Source organism: Lissotriton helveticus, chromosome 3_1 (genome assembly GCF_964261635.1).
Source record: "Lissotriton helveticus chromosome 3_1, aLisHel1.1, whole genome shotgun sequence".
Classification (NCBI taxonomy): domain Eukaryota; kingdom Metazoa; phylum Chordata; class Amphibia; order Caudata; family Salamandridae; genus Lissotriton; species Lissotriton helveticus.
Window position 1 is genome coordinate 213,644,242 of NC_136061.1, and position 19,493 is coordinate 213,663,734.

The window sequence follows — 19,493 nt, forward strand, 5'->3', positions numbered from 1 at the left end:
TCCATTGTTTTTAAATAAGTCCATGTCTGTAGCAAAAATGTGCAAGTAGTTCTACTGTCATTTCATGGTTATTTTTGTGTATGTAACCTTTTTGTATACTTTTAGCTTTATGTACACCTCTTCGGACTTCCAAATCATGAAATAAAACTTGAACTTCTCTATCCCACTAGTCCTGTACAGTCACAAATAGTAATACAAATAATACATTAAGGTAATATCCATATCACCAAGCCTTGATCGGTTATTATAATCCTGTGAAAAATCTACTAAGGACAGCATCACTATTGCAAAAAAATTGCAAGACGTGATAGTGAAAGACCGTGTATTGATGCACGTGATCTTTGCATCTAGTAAGGGGGCTTGATGAGCTCCTTTCTACAGAGTGAGCCTGAGCCTCAACACAAATGTGCCATCAGACAAAAGCTGGAGTGTACACAGGGTGGATTCGGCATAGTTGATGCAGAAGTCAGAGTCAATTCCAGAGTGGAGCCTTGGTATTGTAGACCAGGTCACAGGTGCAGTGGTTGATTCAGGTGTCGGGTTATGGCGTTTCAGGTGGTCTCAGAGTCTCTTCTTTGGTGTTGCATTTGAATAGGTCTGCTTTTCTCAGGAGGTCTTTATTGAAGTCAGCAAGCCCTCCCAGGGTTCTGGAGGCGCAGTAGCTGCAGGGCAAGACATCTTTGGCGCAGAGGAGATGGAGAACGGCAGACAGGTCAGCTGGGCTGGTGCCACGGCAGGATCTCTTCAGTCTTCTCTGCTTTCGTGGCTCTTCATGTCCTTCTTCATAGGTCATCAGGATCTGCTTCTCTGGTGCCAGTGCCTCTCCTAAATACTACATATTGCTGCATTAGGGGAGTGTCGGGTAATAGCCAATGTGCTAATGACCCTTAGGGTCACTACGCCCCATAAATGACCTTGCAGTTAGTCCACCTTAGGGGCTGATACAAGCCTGGGGTGGCACGCCTACCTGTTTACATGACTATCTAATTATCCTGCCCCTCTTGGTGCCACTTGTGCTCTGTACAGGGAGGCAGCTCCCTGTCCTCTGAGGGGAGCTAGATTTGCATTCCAAAGGCGGCGGCTCCTGTGAAGCTTGCCAGCCCAAAGAGGCTAATCAGCAGGTCAGCCTGTGGGAGGGGATGTTGCACCTTCTTCCCAGAAAGGCTTTTGTTCTGGGTCTCATGAGAGCAAGGGCTTTCACCCTAGGAGGTCAGAACAGTGTCTCAGGTTTCAGTCTGGCAGAATCCGGTCAGTCAGCACACCAGAGGCTGGTAGGTTTTAAGGAAGTACCTCTAAGGTGTCCTCTGAGTGCATGTATTGATAACTCCAACACTGGCATCAGTGTGGGTTTATCAAGACGAAATGTATGGTATCAAACATCCATATTTTCATTGAAGCCGTCATGTAGCTGGGAACTCGTTTTTACCAGTGTCCAGTACATGGCTTAAGATGGTTTCCCTGGTCACTTGTAATGGCAGCAATAGGGCTGCCCAACACATGGGCATATCTGCTCATGCATACATGCCCTCACATATAGTATTAAGCACCCTGCCTTAAGGGTGTCAGGCCTGCAGTGACATGTTGCGTTTACACTTTGGTCTGCACTAAGGCATGCAGCCTGTAATTACAGCTTTCCATGTGCTTGGTGAGGAGTCCCTTAGAGTGACACAATTTGTGCTTCAGCCCTTCGGGACCCTCTTTAGTACCTCCTGTCCTAGGTACCGGGCTACCATATACTAATAACTTACAGCGGGTGCTAAAGGTTTTGTCAATTGGGGAAACAATTGTACAGTTGTGAAAAAGAGCTCTGGCACTGGGGCCTTGTTAGCAGGAACCCAGTGCAGTCGAAATCACATCATGTACTGGCAAAGAGTGGGGGCAACAATGTCAAAATGGGGCGCTTTCCTGCACAGATCTTTTCTGCCCAAATGGCTATTTAGATATTAACTGCTGCACTGTTCCTCTTTGTCTCCTGCTTTCAGACTTGACAGAAAAGAGATGTAATGGAACAGTAGGAAATTTGGCATGTGAATACAAGTGACAGACCAAAATGCAAGGGAAAATGAAAGGTCTGACTAGAGATAAATGGTCCAGGAATCCAATCCAGGCCCTGGCTAATAATGTAGCAGTGAAACAGTATGAAACAGTGACACCTAGACACTTCGTCTATAGTCAGTTATAACACTGTAATTATGCCAGTGGGTGTGGAAGTAAAAATTATGTAGCAAGGTTGGCTACATTATGCGGCATAATGCACATTTTGGGTTCATGTTAACTCTTTGAGGGCAGAGGTTTCACCTCATTAGTACCACTTTGACACTCAAATACACAAATAAGCAACAGAAAACTGATCAGTTAACCTTTGCTAAGTGCCTTACACTGATATGCTGTCATGTGTCTTAGTTAGGCCCATGAAGAAATGCTGCCACTATTCACCATGTACAAGTTGCCTTCCCTTTCACACAATTACCTCTTACACACTTTTGCATGCCTGACAATGCTGGATAGTCTATCCGAAACTACTTCGCTTACAGATTCCACTTTGCGAGACCATTATCACAACTCCTTGAACACCATATATACAAGGCCTCGACACACATTGTGCAAATGTCATTCTATTTTTCATCCACGAGGCGACATAGCTATCTATAGGCCATAACTGTGCTGGCCTCCATTAGGACTCCTAAGCATGCTTTTCATTAGAAATAATGCAACATTTCTGGGTGTTGGCAGAAGTGGGCTTTGCGGCATGTAGTCTCTACATTCTGAAACTTTTTCCCCACCAGCTTGCTGATAGCTCTGCGAAGGGTGTCTAGCTCGTGACCACAACGGGGACTTACATTCTTCCTTTTTAGGTAACAAGGGTTGGATCATCCAGTACGGGGATTCTTGGCAAAACACACACACCCTACACACTTAGGTTAGGGGACGTATAATGGGAATATGCCAGATTTCTAGATTGTTTCATATGTTTGTGTATATACATTGTTTCAGCATGATGGTGGAACTTTTTATTCTGTTCATTGTCCAGGTACTTCTAATAACTTTCATTTGCTTCTGTTTATTGATCATTGCAGCTAATATATTTTATAGAAGAATCACTTTGGTTCAATACATTTTGAAAATGTCCCTCTGTGTATTCCTTATGTATTTCTGTGAAAGAAGGAGAGCACGAGTGAGTGAGAATAAGGGTTCTAGATCTGTTACCACGATTCCTGGGGATCAGGGTTGTCCTGCTTAGTGGTTGCCAGAACCATTTGCTACTCGCCTATAGGGCAATATATCCTGAGAGGGTGCTTGGATTCAATTTAGCGCCATCCCAACGGTTATGTTGTCCATATACGCGCAGTTCCTACTGTGGGGTGGAAACTAAACCACACTGCAAAACGTAGTGCTTTGTTTTTAGTAACTTTTGATCTGTTTGGGCTAGGAACAAAATGTTTTTTGCTGAAATCTACAGCAGATGATTGATTATGTGGCAAATGCAGCAAATCCAAAACTATGCAGAAAACGGAGTAGTCCCAAATGTGCCTAGTTCTAGTGGTGCTGCATATAGTCAACAGTCTCCCCTTCACAATATCCATCTTCCCGTCTTAATTCTTTCCTTTGTATGTTCTGTTCCCCAGGCTGAAAAATGTCAGGATATCCTATTCAGGCCCTGGCTAACAATAGAATAGTGAAACGGTATGAAAGAATGTCAGGCAGACACTTATCTTATAGTTAGGGCCACTGGCATTATATGGCAGGGGAGGTCCAGATCATGAAGCAGTGTTGACTAAAATACGGAGCAAAAAAAAGCCAATTATGTGACATAATGCAACTAATTTTGTATTCGTGTTATTTTTGCAGTTTTGACATGCTAACACTTTCAGGGCTAAGCTTTCACCTCATTATTACCACTTTGACTCCCAAATAAAGCAATAGGCAACAGAAAGGTGACAAGTCAATCTTTGCAAAGGGCCTTCTACCGAGCAGGAACATGTGCGGCCTATTTTTAGTAACTTCATCATTTTGAGGTAGGACCAACATTTGTTTTGCTTCAATCTACAGATTATGTGGTCATTCCAAAATGATGTGGAAAATGCAGCAGTCTCAAATTTGCATAATACTAATGGCCCTGTACATCTCTTTCACAATACCTCTCTTCTTACCCATCTTATTCCTTTCCTTTGTCCCAGGCCTGAAATATTGAAGCAGGAGATCAAAGTCTTCTTTGTAAAGTACAACGATCCTATCTATGTGAAACTTGAGAAGCTGGACATCATGATCCGCCTGGCATCGCAGGCCAACATTGCACAGGTCAGTGATCTAGGAACAGGAATGTGCTTGACATTGCAAACTCACTGAAAAAACACCATAAGAAAGGGGCTTTTCATTAGCAATGAGAATCCAACTTACTCAAATCTGTGCAGCAGTTGATAGCTCTCCAGTGGAGTAGTTCCATTAATCATAACTGATCAGAGACACGGTAAACACTAACCCCTTGCCAAATACAATAGGAAGAGGGCTTGCGTTGTGAATTATTTGACACTTGTATGCATTTATCTTGTATTTCTAAAGCACAAACCTAGCCAAAGGGCAGCAAAGCACTGGACACCGTCAAAGACCAGCATAATGTTCAGTGAGTGATAGGCGAGATAACTGTTTTGTGGTCTGTTATCGCATTGTGATGTAGGGTTATTTCAAGCGGTGCGTCGTCAGCTCTTTCTTAATTTGGAGCAGCGTTAGGGTGGTCCTGATGGATATGGGAATGGTGTCCCAGATGCCAGGTGCATAAATGGAAAAGCCCTGCTGCCTTGCTATTTGTTTCTTTTTTTTACTCTTCTTAGTCTGCAAACTGATTGTGTCCTGGCTGCCAAGAACTACAATAGATGATGAGCTTTTCTGCAAGATAACAAACACGGGGGTGCTGGCCCTGATGGCTTTGTAATATTTTGTAATTGGTGCAGCTGGTTATGCAGATGGTGCGGGCTGACAAGGGAAGCCAATGCGTAATTGCTTAAAACATTGCATGTATTAAATACAAACATTAATAGATAGATATATATATATATATATATATATATATATATATATATATATATATATATATATATATATATATATATATTACCTACTGGCGGTCGCCAGTAGGTATATATAGTTAGGATTTTTTCTCTATGGGTTTTTTGAAAATTCTATGTCTAATAACTTTGGCGTTTGTGGACGGAATTGGCTGAAATTTTCAGGAAAATGGCACATTTTGTTTCTGAGCAGCCCTTGAAAATTTGGGGGGGGTTCGTCCAGTGGGGGCCGAGAAAAAAGGGGGGTCCCAAAACGTGTTTTTAACATTGAGTTTTCCATAGGGCGGTTGGCCTCACTTTTAGCCCGAACGGCTGAATGGATTTGCACGAAACTTGGCAAAATTGTAGGGACTGGTAGCCCGATGTGCCTTTTGTAGGTCTCAATATATGTGCTCCAGTGGATTTTGAGAAATTAACGTTTAAAAAAAGATATATATCTGTAACAGCGGACCGGGCAGCGGCCCAGGACGCGTACTTTTCGCGCAACGGAGCTTTGTGAAGCGAAGCTGATTGGTTCTCTGGCGTCTGTCAACATTCCAAACAGTCCGTAGCGGCCGCCATCTTGTCTCTCGGTAGGATCGAGAGACAAGAGGAGGCCAAAGCGAAGGGGCAAATGACCATAAGGGGGAATAGTAGATCCTCGCTGACCCCCTAGGTTTGATGTGGAGGTTTTAAAAGGGCCCCGCGGGGCAAAAAAAAATAATAATAATAATAATCGAACGGCTGAATGGATTTGCACGAAACTTGGCAAAATTGTAGGGACTGGTAGCCCGATGTGCCTTTGCTAGGTCTCAATATATGTGCTCCAGTGGATTTTGAGAAATTAACGTTCAAAAAAAGATCTGTAACAGCGCTCCGCCTCGCGTAACGGAGGTTTGCGAAGCGGATTGGTCATTCTGTCACTGGGCTATAGTTGGGCTACATCTGGCTGATATTTGGGCTACATTTGTTTTTTTGTGTGTCTGGCGGCCATCTTTGGGCTACATTGGGCTACATTGGGCTTCATTGGGCTACATTGGGCTACATTTGGGCTCCAACATATATATAGGCCAATGTAGCCCAATATATATTTTTCAAAGTTGATTTTCGTAAAAACCACTGGAGCATATATCTTGAGACATAGCAAAGGCACATCGGGCTACCAGTCCCTACAATTTTGCCAAGTTTCGTGCAAATCCATTCAGCCGTTCGAGCTAAAAGTGAGTCCAACCGCCCTATGGAAATGAAGGAAATGAATGGGTAATTTGTAATTAGCAAATAGCTAATCGCAAACTAGGAATGGTAAAGAATCGCTATTTATTCCTTAAAGTTCGCTATTTAGGAAATGCAAAAAACTTTGATGATACATATGGCGGTTCATCTCTAACAAGATAAGAAGCATAGGGATACATTTATGATGACTGGCGCATCACCAGGGATGTGTTAGTCATTCTGTGCCGCTGTTCCGTCACCTATGGTGTGCTGCATTTACAATGCGGCGCATCATGGGGCAAAAACAGCACAGATGCGTGATGTATCTGTGCCGTAAAGGTGGCGCATTGCTGGAGTTGTATCGCAAGTGTGATGAAGCTCCAGCAAGGGTCGGGGGTGCCCCTGTCGCAGGGTTTCTGTTCTCACACAGAACTGTGGACAGAGGATTGGAACCTCGGCGAATTAGGGTGTCCCAAAACTCACGTTAGTAATCAAAAACTCCTTAGCAAGCTAGGTACAGTGTCACATTGGATATAACAAACTCTCAATGTTTAGACAATCCAGAATATGAACTTATAGTACCTCAGGATACGTGGAACTCATGAACAGTCGGTCGTTATATATTTCTTAGAAACCAGAACATGGAGTTAAGAAGAACACATGTGTATTTGAAATGTTTATTTACTAATGCCGTCTTCTGAGGCGTAGTATCTTAGATTATACAAGTACACATATTATCAGTAGCAAAATTACCAGCATAGTCAGTAGTACATAAAAAGCGAATGGTGACAGTATGTTAACATGCTGTAAATGAATAAGAGTTAGCAACACTTATAAGCAGCCGCGGGCCGTGGAGGGAGTTACGGTGAGGCAGGGAGGCGGGGAGGGGGAGAAGCAGGGTGGAGAATACAAGTACACATATTATCAGTAGCAAAATTACCAGCATAGTTACTAGTACATAAAAAGCGAATGGTGACAGTATGTTAACATGCTGTAAATGAATAAGAGTTAGCAACACTTATAAGCAGCCGCGGGCCGTGGAGGGAGTTACGGTGGGGCAGGGAGGCGGGGAGGGGGAGGGGCAAGGTAGAGAGGGCTCCACCCTGCTTCTCCCCCTCCCCGCCTCCCTGCCTCACCGTAACTCCCTCCACGGCCCGCGGCTGCTTATATCTCACCCTCCCTAATACACATATTATATTATTTGCTAAGAAGGTCTCTTTGTGTTGGTTTAGGGCGTGCCCATACTTTAGTGTCTTAGATTTGAAGGAATCACATCAGCATACACCAGCTCTCTCTTCATGTGAACCGCATCAACTGTTGTGTATGTGTGTTCGGCAAAGCAATATAAAACCCGCCTCATGCCCAGAATTGGCAGAAGTTGCACTTATGTTATGAGTATGAAGTCGTGGAGATCAGACCTCATAACAATTCTGTATCGTGTTGTTCTTGAAACTTTAGCACTCGCTGTACAGATATAGTTTAACAAGCAAAGCAGATAGTAGAGCAATAACATATTATTCTCATGTAAACCACGTTGAACTACTAGGTGGAAAGCTAAAGCAACAACTAAGTGTCGTGTGCAGAAGTTGCAAAAAAGGAAAAATGGCGTTTAAACCGGTAATGAGCCCATGCTAACTTAACACGGTGTAAAGATATCCAGGACCTAGATGACACCTCCCCATGATCCGGAAACGAACTGAATAAGATAATAGAAGTGCCATCTCATGAGAGTAGATTGCAAGTTTATATGTGGACGGTCCGCAAGGTAAAGCATTAAAAACTAGGAAAATGTAATGCTAAAGAAAAATAAAACAGCCAAGTACTTTATCGAGTCTTAAGCCAATAGGCAAGGTAAATAATAAAAACTTGACAAATAAGTCAATGAATTGTCAATGAAATGCTAGTACTCAGCATATCAAACATGAAAAAGGTCTATGACATAACTGTGTATGCAAAATAAGCTGCAACAGCCTCCAATAGGAAGTCACCGTCTTCATCCGAAAACAGTTCAGCCATCCAATTTAAAAGCGGAAAAGAACATACGTGCTCTCCCAGCACCGGATCCTCTATCACCATCAGAGGACAGCTCGGTGGGTTTTCAAGAAAGCTCTGTTCCAAGAAAGACTGTGCTGCCGCCAGTAAATTCCAGGGACCAAGTAGTCCATGCATCAATGCCACAGCCATAATCCTTTCGCCAGGACAAACCAACTCGTGAGTAATGATAGGAGTCATCAGCTGATTAAAGTCGACGTCAGGAGAAACCGGTCCGCAGAGACACAAATCAATGGCCCAATCGAAATCACAGGTCAGGCAGTGAAATACAGGCTGGACACAGGTGAAGTAGGAGAATCGAAAAGATAATCCATATGCCGTGCTTAATATCGCCAACGGCATTGTGCCATAATATTCTAGCATGCGATTGCGGAACAGTGTCAGCAGCTGCAGGGTGGGAGGTTGCATAGGAGGGACATCCATATTTAAAAATGTAAAAAAGCACAAGAGCGTCCGCTGGTAATGCAAGTAAAAATGCCAATCCACGAACCAGAGTGGAGAAAATAGAATGAAAGGAAGCAGGGATGACTCCAAAGATTTTCTCAAATGAAGTCACGAGACCACTGGTAACAACTTTAAAAAAGTGCGCCAGGGTCTTTGTGGAGGATGCGTTAAAGATAGTCGGAACCATCTTGCTGAAATTGAAAGGCAAATCTGAATTAAAAGTATTCCTTTTATCGTAACAGTAAGTGAACGGGTTATTTGCTGCAGAAATGTTCTATTTCCTCCCACACATGAACATAGGGAGTTTTCAATCTGGCCACAAATACCAACCTTGGGACAGATTTCAACGGCATGGCAAGAATAAGAGCTCTTTTGTCTCAGAGAGAGGTGGCCTTGAGTTCGGCCCGTGAAACTTTCGTGCTTCACATAGCGAACACCCGTACAGAGGTGCAGACCCTTTTCAATTAACTCAGAACAATCTTCATTATTGACCATCAAATAACTACCATTTTCCAACAACTTGAACGTGGGGATGATAGCAGGAACTGGCGTGCCTTGCAACACGCAAGCCATATTTGGTCGGTGTTTGTTGCATGAACCGTGTAACTGTATGTGCCTACACATTAGTGAATGATCTGGCGTCTCAGTGCATTCCTCTCCATTCAGATAAACTTCTTGATCATCTTTGAAACATCTGTATGTGTATGGAAGCGACCAGACCTCATGAAGAAAAGCACTACCTAAAGTTTCATAACGACCTATTGGTATATATTTCATACAATTTGAAAACTTATATAAAGCAAAAGGCAGCGTTATTAAACCGTGGATAAGGCACGTTGCCAAAAAACCCGCAATCCTCTGCTGATGATGTCACTGAGCATGTCATGAATGATGTAATATGTGACATCATCAGCAGTGGATTACGGGTAATAGTATCTCTAGTTTACTCCCCTATAGCTGTCTTTCTTTTAACATAAGTGTCTGTTTCCTTCCCTTATACTTACTGTTTTTGGTTCGCTTCTAGTTCGCGTACCGGCGAGCGAACTGGGAAGCGAACTAAGAGAAATAGAGGTTGGCACAGTTCCAAATATTGTACCAATTTTTTAATAACGGGGAGGTAGTTCTGAAAAGAACTTTTTTTTTTATTGTTTTTGTTGTTTTATATTTTTTTTATTATTTTTCGGAACATTTTTTTACTTTTTTTGAATTTTTCTGAGGTTTTATATTTTTTTGGGTTTTTCTTGGAGGGGGCAATGAAAACGATTCATTGTAAAGGGCTCAACAGGAGCAACAAAACAAAAAAAGAAGTATTTATTATTTTGGGCGTTTCGTACAAACTTGCATATGATAGTCAATAGCTCTGTTGATCAGAGTGATGCTTTTTTCTCCGTAGGAAATGAATCCATCGCAAAATACGCAGGTGTGTTTTACTTCACCAAATTTCATTTGTATATTTGGCACCATCTCCCTGCCCTCTGGTCCCGTTACTTCCGGTACAACAGATCTTCTGGCCATAATAGGGAGATTATCTAGGTCGTTCCGAAACTGTGCAGCACTGTAGTTGTTAGGATGCCACCTAGTCATATGGCGATGCATTGTGTAGTTTCCGAAACTGTATTTTTTCTCGGTTCCTCTGGACAGTCTATCTTGACATATAAGGCAAGTTACGTATCTTGCATTTACTTTTTTCTGACCTTTGGGAATTTTAAAAAATTGCCAAATGAAGTTTTCTTTCCGGTGAGACGTCTTGGGCTGCTCAGGCAAAAACTGCCTCTCTTCGTGCTCGTCGTCCTGTTCCTCTTCTTCCTCTTCTTGTTGAATTATAACTTGAGCAGGTGGTCCACTCTTCCTTGGATGTGGTGGAGGTGGTGGGGAAGCACCAGCTGAAGCTACTAAAGAAGCCATTGCTCAGTGATCACAAAGGGTCTTTCTCTCACAATGATGAAAGTCAGAGTGAGGAAAGAGTGTTCATTTTAGATTATATGACCTAGTCTTACATCATTAGGAAACCAAAAGTGAAATGAACCAATGAAAAGTGTTATTACCAAGTCACATGACTTGCTGTGTTTACGTTAAGCGCTTTGCAGGGCCTCACGGTTTGCTTCCAGAAACCTGCGCTTTGCGACTCGCTTCGCGTACCAGTTCGCTAACGTAGCACGTCATATGACGTATCACGCGACAACGTGGACCGTCATGCGGACGGGAGGCGTCACGATGTTGTTTTCTAACGCGCCACTTGCGGTAAAGAAACGTTTACCGGCTCGCGGTCTATTTCGCGGCATCAAGGTCAGCTAACGGGAAGCTTCCCGATTCGCGAAGCGGGAACGTAGAAAAAAAAATATAAAAAAAAAAAATTATTCATAAACATATAAAATAACTTTTTGGATTTAAAGAAGAATACATTTTACAGCTACAGATATTAGCTGTTAAAAAACCAATGAAATTCACAGAAAAAACCATAGGTTATAGACCATATATAGTTAGGAATTAGCATTTACAAAACCTTGAAAATTCACTGAAAAAACCATAGGTTATAGACCATATATAGTTAGGAATTAGCATTTAGAAAACCTTATTTTACTCACACAAAACCATTGAAATTCCATATATAGTTAGTTGCACTAACTATATATCGCGCACCCGCAATCCACTGCTGATGATGTCACATATTACATCATTCATGACATGGTCAGTGACATCACTGATGACATCACTGATGACATCTCAAATGACATCACTGATGATATCTCATTTGACATCAATGGTCACATCAATGACGATATCATTAATGTGACAATACAATGCATCTCCTCACACTTTAATATAACCTCTGTTACACCCAGTGTTAAATACAGAGTATAATTTTTGAAACCATTGACACACCAATACTAGTTACTACATACGCACTCACTGATTCCTACGTCTACACACACATTCACTCATTCACCCATACAATCATTCATACATACAATCACTCATCTTTACAACACTATCATATGCACTCATACACCTATACAGACACTCACACTCTGCCACTCATCCATGGAGTTACTCACACACCTAGTCAGTCCTGTAAAGAATCAATCACAGTTCCATTTTCTAATCTACACAGTTAAACATAGAGTACCTTACATTTTCAAACATATACTAACACATACTTACTCTCTTATAGAATCACTGATACAAGTACACATTGATCTGCACAGAGTCACACACCTCCCAGCCAGCCATACACACACTCAGTCTCCCATACAAATACTTGTGCAACCAATCAATAACCCATATAGCTACTTATATAGCTACTGATCAACACATGCAGCAGCTTGCACAACAACAGACATGCTGATGCACACTTTCAGACAGTTTAGTCACTAACCCGTGCATTTAGTAAGACGCATTTAATCACTCACTCATACAGTCAATCACGCACCTACTAAAACCTTCATTCAGACACTTATACATCCACTCATTCTTCAATATGTAAAACATATTTAAACTTTACAGAAACACATAATCACTTGATGTTGTCATCAGTGATGTCATTTGAGATGTCATCAGTGATGTCATCAGTGATGTCATCAGTGATGTCACTGACCATGTCATGAATGATGTAATATGTGACATCATCAGCAGTGGATTGCGGGTGCGCGATATATAGTTAGTGCAACTAACTATATATGGAATTTCAATGGTTTTGTGTGAGTAAAATAAGGTTTTCTAAATGCTAATTCCTAACTATATATGGTCTATAACCTATGGTTTTTTCAGTGAATTTTCAAGGTTTTGTAAATGCTAATTCCTAACTATATATGGTCTATAACCTATGGTTTTTTCTGTGAATATATATATATATATATATATTCAACAGACGCCATCCATCACGCTCCATTACCTCATGGGCAAACAACGTCGGAACGAAACCACAGATACGTGCAGTATTTTCAGTGCTTTATTCCGTGCATATGATTCAGCCAGCAAAATGCCATATATATATATATATATATATATATATATATATATATATATATATATATATATATATATATATAGTGACAGTACTTAGTTGCAGAAGTTAAAAAATAATAAAACACATTACTCAATAATTTCAATAAATTAAAATAGATCCTCAGACAATTTTCCTTCCAATAACTACACTACAATTTACGGAGCCACTAACCATCTATACACATTCCTAAATGGTTTTCATGAATTCAATCAATTGGGATTGTCCCATAAACTGAAGCCAATTCAGTACCATCAGGATGGAGGTTATCTGATGTTTTTCTTTTCTTCTGGCCATGGATGAGATAGTGCTACTGCTTGTAGGATGCCTTTAAGGGGTACCAGTGCAGAGTCTGGGAGGCCGGGGAGGAGGGCATTACGACAATCCAAACGCGAGAGTATGAGTTTTTTAACAGCAGTTCTGAATTTGCTTTCTGGAAGAAATGTTTTCTCTTTTTTTAAACGAGAGCTGGTACCCCGCCATCTTTTGCAATGTTTTCCTTGGGGTTAGGTTGGTTCCTAAAGTAAAACCAAGGGACATGGTATTGAATGAAAGTTGAGGTTTGAAGCAGTCAATGTTCATATTAGATTTGTAATTGTCTTTTCAAATAATAGAACGTGTTCCTTGGTTGGTCTCCGGGTAGGCGCTGGACATCCAGGTCTGGATGAAGTGCAAGCAGACTTTGATGTTTTGGATGTCTGACGCAGTGAAGAGTAAAGTTAAAGTGATGTGTCATCGGATATTAGTGTTTTGAATGCTGTTATCTGTGAATTGGGCACCAAGTTTCTCCATGTAAAAGGTTGAAGATGGCAGGAAACAGTAAGGAACCCTAGAGGACTCCGCAGGTAATGGGGATCCTTTGGGACGTGGAGGTTTCCATGTGAACAAACTGGAGTTGGTTACAAAGGTAGGAGGAGAACCAGTGAAGGGCTTTGGTGGTGAATCCTATTCAAGACTCTAGGGTGCATAAGAGGGTGGAATGGTCAACTATGTTGAAGGCAGCTGAGAGTTAGTAATATCAGAAGCAAGGCTTCATCTTAATCTGTGGTCAGGAGGGTATTGTCTATGGTGTGTGAAGTAGCCAGACTAGTATTTGTGTTGGATGGTTAGCATTAATGTGAAGTTGAAGCTTAGACTACATTTTCATTGAACTTGCCAATGATTAGGTTAGTGATGGGCCAGTGATTAGCAGGGTTTTCGGGGTTTAGTTTATTTCTTTAGGAGTGAGAGGAAGATGCCTTGAGAGAGGGAGGCATTGAAAATGATGAGTATGAATGAGAGAGCGTCCGGAGAGAGAGCTTTGATGAAGGACTAATGTAAGATGTCATCTTCATAAGAAATGGCTTTAGGGGAGTTGAGCATGTTGACGAGATCTGCAAGAGAGAGAGCTTTGAAGGATGGCAATTGTCTGATTCTTCTGGAAAGGGGTGCGCAAGAGAGGAAGCAGGTTTCATGTTGTCAATATTTTGTTGGATCATTTCCCTTGAGGTGTTTGAAGGCATTGCACTTTTCTGTGTAGTGAGGAATAAGTGGGTCTGGCTGGAGGTTGATGTGGTGCTTGATTGTCTTGAAAAGTGTTCTGCTCTCGTTGCTGTCTTCTTCTGTGTTGATATAATACATTGCCCTGGCTGACGTTATGAGCTGTTGTAGTGTCATGCAGAGAAACTTCAGTATCAAGAGGTCATTGGGAGTTCTGTTGTTCTTCCAATTTCTTTCCTGTCTACTCGTGGAGAGTTTGTCAGCTAGGTCATTTTGAGTATCAGGTTGCTGAAAGCTTTGGCCTACACTTCATGTTTTAGTTTGGGTATGGATGTCCTTGTAGTTTTCCAAAAAAGTGTTGAAGTTGTTTGGAAGGATGTTTGCTTAGGACATAGAGGTGATAGCAAGACAGGTCAATTCAAGCATTAGGTTGTCCATGGAGAAGTTTTAGAAGGATCCAAAGGTTTGATATTCCCTTTTTTGTTTACCTTGGTTTCTTGTTAGGACGCTGAGAGATAGGAATGGCGAAGTGGTCACTCCCGCCAGGTGTATCGGGGATTTGCATTGGATTGTTGGTAATGTTGAGACTACCAGATCGAGGATATGGCAAGTGTGTTGGTGTGCTACTTGATGTACAATGTTGAGTGGTCGATTAGTTTGAAAAAGGTGTCTATTGATCTTTTTTGAGCTTCTATTTTCATAGAGGTTTAAGCCACCTAAGTTGAATATTGGGCTTGGTCCTCTCCGCTGAATCACCCTCCAAAACATTTTGACTTCACGCTTCCTGCTCTCTAAACCTGTTTTTGTTGACTTTTACCACTCTTCAGGTTACCACAGATAACCAGTGCTAAAGTGCTACCTCCTTAAAACATAGTCAAATTGGCTTACACTCAACTGGCACACTTAATTTACTTATATATCCCTAGTACAGTGGTATTACTTATAAATCCCAAGTACAGTGGTACTACATGTGCCCAGGGTTTGTAAATTAAATGCTACTAGTGGGCCTGCAGTACTTACTGTGCCACCCATTTAAGTATCCCTTTAAAGCATGTCTTAGGCCTGCCATTTCAGCTTGTGTGCAGTTTTATACTGTCAAATCTACCTGGCAAAATATACCTTTTGCCAGGCCTAAACCTCCGTTTTTTAATATATGTAAGTCATCTCTAGGGAAGGCGCCAAATAGCCTATAGGGCAGGGTGCATTGCATTTAAAAAGTTGGACTTGTACTTTTAGGTTTTACATGTCCTGCTAGTGAAAAAAAAACGAAATTAATTTTTCACTACTCCGAGGCCTACCTATTTCCCATAGGATAACATTGGGTTACCGTATTACATTTAATTGGGGTAATCATTTGATTGGGAACGTGTAAATATCATGTTTGCACTCACATGAAGTGTGATTTAAAAATCTCTTTAATTGTAAAGTTGGATTTTAGATGACAATTTTGAAATTGTCACTTTTAAATAGTTGCCTTTTTTCTGCCCTAAACATTCTGATGCCTTCTAGCAGTTCCCAACTGCCTGGGCCTATTAATTGCTCCCCCATCAGGAATGTATATTGGGCATAGAACAATAGCACCTGGGTGTAACTGGGCCCACGATCTGTCCAAATCAAGGAGGGCCCCACAATCCCCCCACCTGTGTTGATGCGACAGGGGGAATGGGCTCCCTATCCCACATATATTATTTTATTTATTTATTTTATTTTAATTTCTTCTATAGCGCTGGAATCAATCCCGTAAGCGTATCTCCGCGCTTTGCCAGCTAAAGAACGACAGGTAGTGTATCATAGGGGTTAACTAGACAGGAATGCTTCTTGATAGAGAAGGGTCTTTAGTGTCTTTCTAAAAGACAGGTGGTTGGTAGTCAATCTAACATCAATGGGAAGTTTGTTCCATAAAGCAGGTCCAACCGCGGAGAAAGCACGATCTCCTTGTCTGTATTTCTTAGTTGCAGGGGGCTTTAGAAGGGCTTGGTTGCTAGAGCGGAGAGACCTGCTGGGCTGATACAGCTCAAGGGATTGAGACAGATATTTAGGGCTTGCTCCGTAAAGACATTTGTGAACCGTGCAGCATATCTTAAAGTTGATACGCTGCCGTATGGGAAGCCAGTGCAGTTCCTTCAGCAGGGGTTTAGAGGGAGTCCTGGCTGGTGCACTCAAAATATTCCCCCATTCTAACTCCTACACCCACCATTTAGCGCAGGTGGGTGCAGGGGATCAGCATGTACTGAACAGCAGTAGGGTGCAGTTCACCAGGCTCCCCATGCACCGTGGAGACCGATCTTGCAGGCTGCTACCCATCACCCAAATACTCTGTCTCCTGGGGATGGGAGGGGGGGTTCTCCTGACTTCATCTCCTTTAAGTGTTTAGTTTCTGGTACTAAAGGCCAGCCTTGCCCAAGCATTGTGCTCCATGCTCCCAACTTCTTAATGCATGCTCCCATTGTCTTCATGCATGCTCCCATTAGAAAAACTACTGATAATTGTAGAGAAGCAGTCCATATTTTCGAACACATTGTATCCATCAACACACTGTGTACATGCTCCAGCATCACAAGTTTTTGTCACAGAGTTTTGACTCTTTACCTAATACCAGACTTCAAAAGCCAATCCGGTTCCAGTATTCTGAATTCTGTTTGATTTAAAGATTTCTGAGTGTGATCATCTTCTGTAGCAACTTTAGAAATGAGCCATGGTACAGTTTGTATTATTCTGCAATATGCCAGAGCAAGGGCATCCTTTACAAGCATTACTAGATGTATCACTGTGGCTGAGAGTGATAAAGAGCTCATTAGCCAGAGCATTGCTTGTTCATTGTCGTATTTGATTTGTAGTGCATAAAAGGAAATGGTGAAGGCAAAGCCCTAACACTGTATTTTCTTCATCTCACCCTCTTTCCAGGTACTAGCAGAACTGAAGGAATATGCTACTGAGGTGGATGTGGATTTTGTCCGAAAAGCAGTACGAGCGATTGGGCGCTGTGCCATCAAAGTCGAGGTTTGTGTTCAAATTCCCTCAGAGACCTCCTATTGGGCGCTAGTGGTTGTCCTCCCATTGCCATCTCAGAACCTGCTAAAACTGCATTACAGCGCTGTATTTTGAAATTCATTGTGATAGCGGTCTAAGGCTGACAAAAAGAACTTGCACCGGACTGTCATCTTCTTTTTACATTGATTATCCCACTTTCTCTGAAGAAATATTAACAAGTCCCTTATATCATTAATAAGGGAGTTCCACCATCCATACTGCTGTGGCCTGCAATTCCAAATCGAGCTGTGGATTGCTGTTGCGGACCGGCTGTAAAATGCCAGTCAGGCAGCTGTGGTGAAATGTTTATATTTCTTGTGGCAAGATATATAACAAAATAAAGTGGTCGCCAAATACTGATCGCAAATTGTGACCTGTAAGAATGTTACAAACTGAGCTGCGTACTAATAGGTCAGTACATAAAATTTCTAATCGTAGTGAGCGTAATCGGATTCACATTTTGGCTCTCGATGTAGTACACCGCAAATTGCGGCTAACCATGATTGAAATCCATCTCATGGTTGGTGGCCTGTAATGGTCAGCAGACCACCATTTCGGTGATCACTTTTCATGTAAACCTTTTTGTTCTGGCATATATAGCTGTCGATACACATGCTGTGCATACTGTGCATACTGTGCATACTTCTGCCAGCAAGTGTTGGGCTTGGACTTGTGTTTCAAGTAACTGAATATTGTGACTCCACCTATTATTGGTAATACGTATGGGCATCGCCTCCACTGTTAAATTGTGTTTTTTCTCCCGCTACCTAGGTTGGATGTGGTTTCCCCTTCCATTCCTGTTAGGAAAACATTCAATGTCTGCAGTACTTTTGGTGTTGTCATGACCTTTGTCAGGTTCAGGACCAGTTTCAACTCGGCGCCCCTTTTAGGGCCTTCTCCTCCGTCTCCCTTTTTCCAGAATGTGAACATCGTGAAGGAAAAGATCACTTTCAGGTTCTCTCCAAAAGCCTTAGACAGACCTCCAGACAGTCTGCTACCTGTCTGTCTCTCTCTGGAACACAACAAGGACACCTGCTCCTCCTGTCTTGCCTTCCACTCCAAAAAAACCTTGCAGTACAAATGTGGTCGCTAACTATGATGGAGCTGCAAGGAGAAGACACCCCCGACTCGGAGACCATGACGTCGAAGAAGAACAAGACCCTGGGCACTCGGATGAGCAAGCCTTACACTTCAGCAGGAAGCTGAGTTAACATTTGGAGTCTGAAGCAGAGGAACATCAATAGGCCCAATCACAGAAGATGTCGACCGTGAGTACGACATTCCTCCCTCCACATCCTCCCCGTTATCAAACTACGGCCAAGCACTGCCCTCGGCTGCCTAGCCCGATGCCAAGCACCAGATTTCCTGTCTGCTGCTGGCAGAATGCAATGGCCGACACTGACAACAGGTCTCAAATCTGACACTTAGCCAGCCTTTGACACGGAAACACAGCCCAAAACCTGACCCCTGGCACGGACAACACCATTATTGCCAGCAGTTCTTTCGGCTCCAGCACTGAAAGCACCCTCCAAGGCCACCAAAGCTCTGAAGACTCCATTGACACCAAAACCCTTCTCTGCACCAGTGGTCTACAAAATACTTTCAGCTCCAAAGCTCTTCACACCCAAAGCCCCATCCTCTACTGGATCTGAAGAACAGGAGCAACCTATCCCGCAGCGCCTACGGGAGATGCTCAATGCCTGGGATAAATGGATCCTCATTCACCCGCAAACCGGCAAGATAGTCACTCAACCTCCTTCCAAGATACAGGACTCTGTCCCTCACAAGAAGCAGCTGACTTTCGAGGAGACTCTTGCCTTTGAGCCTGCACCACCATCCAAGACCAAAAAAACAGGATGTGGCCCTAACCGTCTTCCTCCTGGACCCCATCTTCTTCCTCCCTACCTTCTCCTCCTTACTCTCCTCCTCCCCTGCTTTTCGTTTCACCTCCTCCACCAGGCCCCCCTCTGCATCATTCACCAGAGTGTTTACCACAGTCGTCTTGTGGGGGATATGGGGGACCTGGTTAGTGTCACATATCTATTGCATCCTTGTGAGGCTCTATTCGAACCTGAGGTTGACCGGTTGGACGAGTATGACATTGATGAGCAAGGGCAGCTTGTACTCCATTCCTCCCTCCCCCATTGATACTACCTCTTACCATGAGGGCCTTCTTTGAGTTGCCACTTAAGGCAAAGATGCACAAGGTTTAGGATGATGAAAACTAGCTT

The 19,493-nt window shown here is 42.6% G+C and overlaps 1 protein-coding gene across 2 annotated transcripts in view; it reads left to right on the forward strand.

Moving 5' to 3' along the window:
• The window catches only part of AP2B1 (adaptor related protein complex 2 subunit beta 1), a 662,041-nt gene that overhangs the window by 244,492 nt on the left and 398,056 nt on the right, over nucleotides 1–19,493 (forward strand). For both annotated transcript variants that reach the window (XM_078679615.1, XM_078679616.1), the window contains exons 8-9: nucleotides 4,179–4,299; nucleotides 17,137–17,232. In XM_078679615.1, the coding sequence (XP_078535741.1) occupies nucleotides 4,179–4,299; nucleotides 17,137–17,232 (217 nt within the window). The remainder of the gene's footprint in view (nucleotides 1–4,178; nucleotides 4,300–17,136; nucleotides 17,233–19,493) is intronic.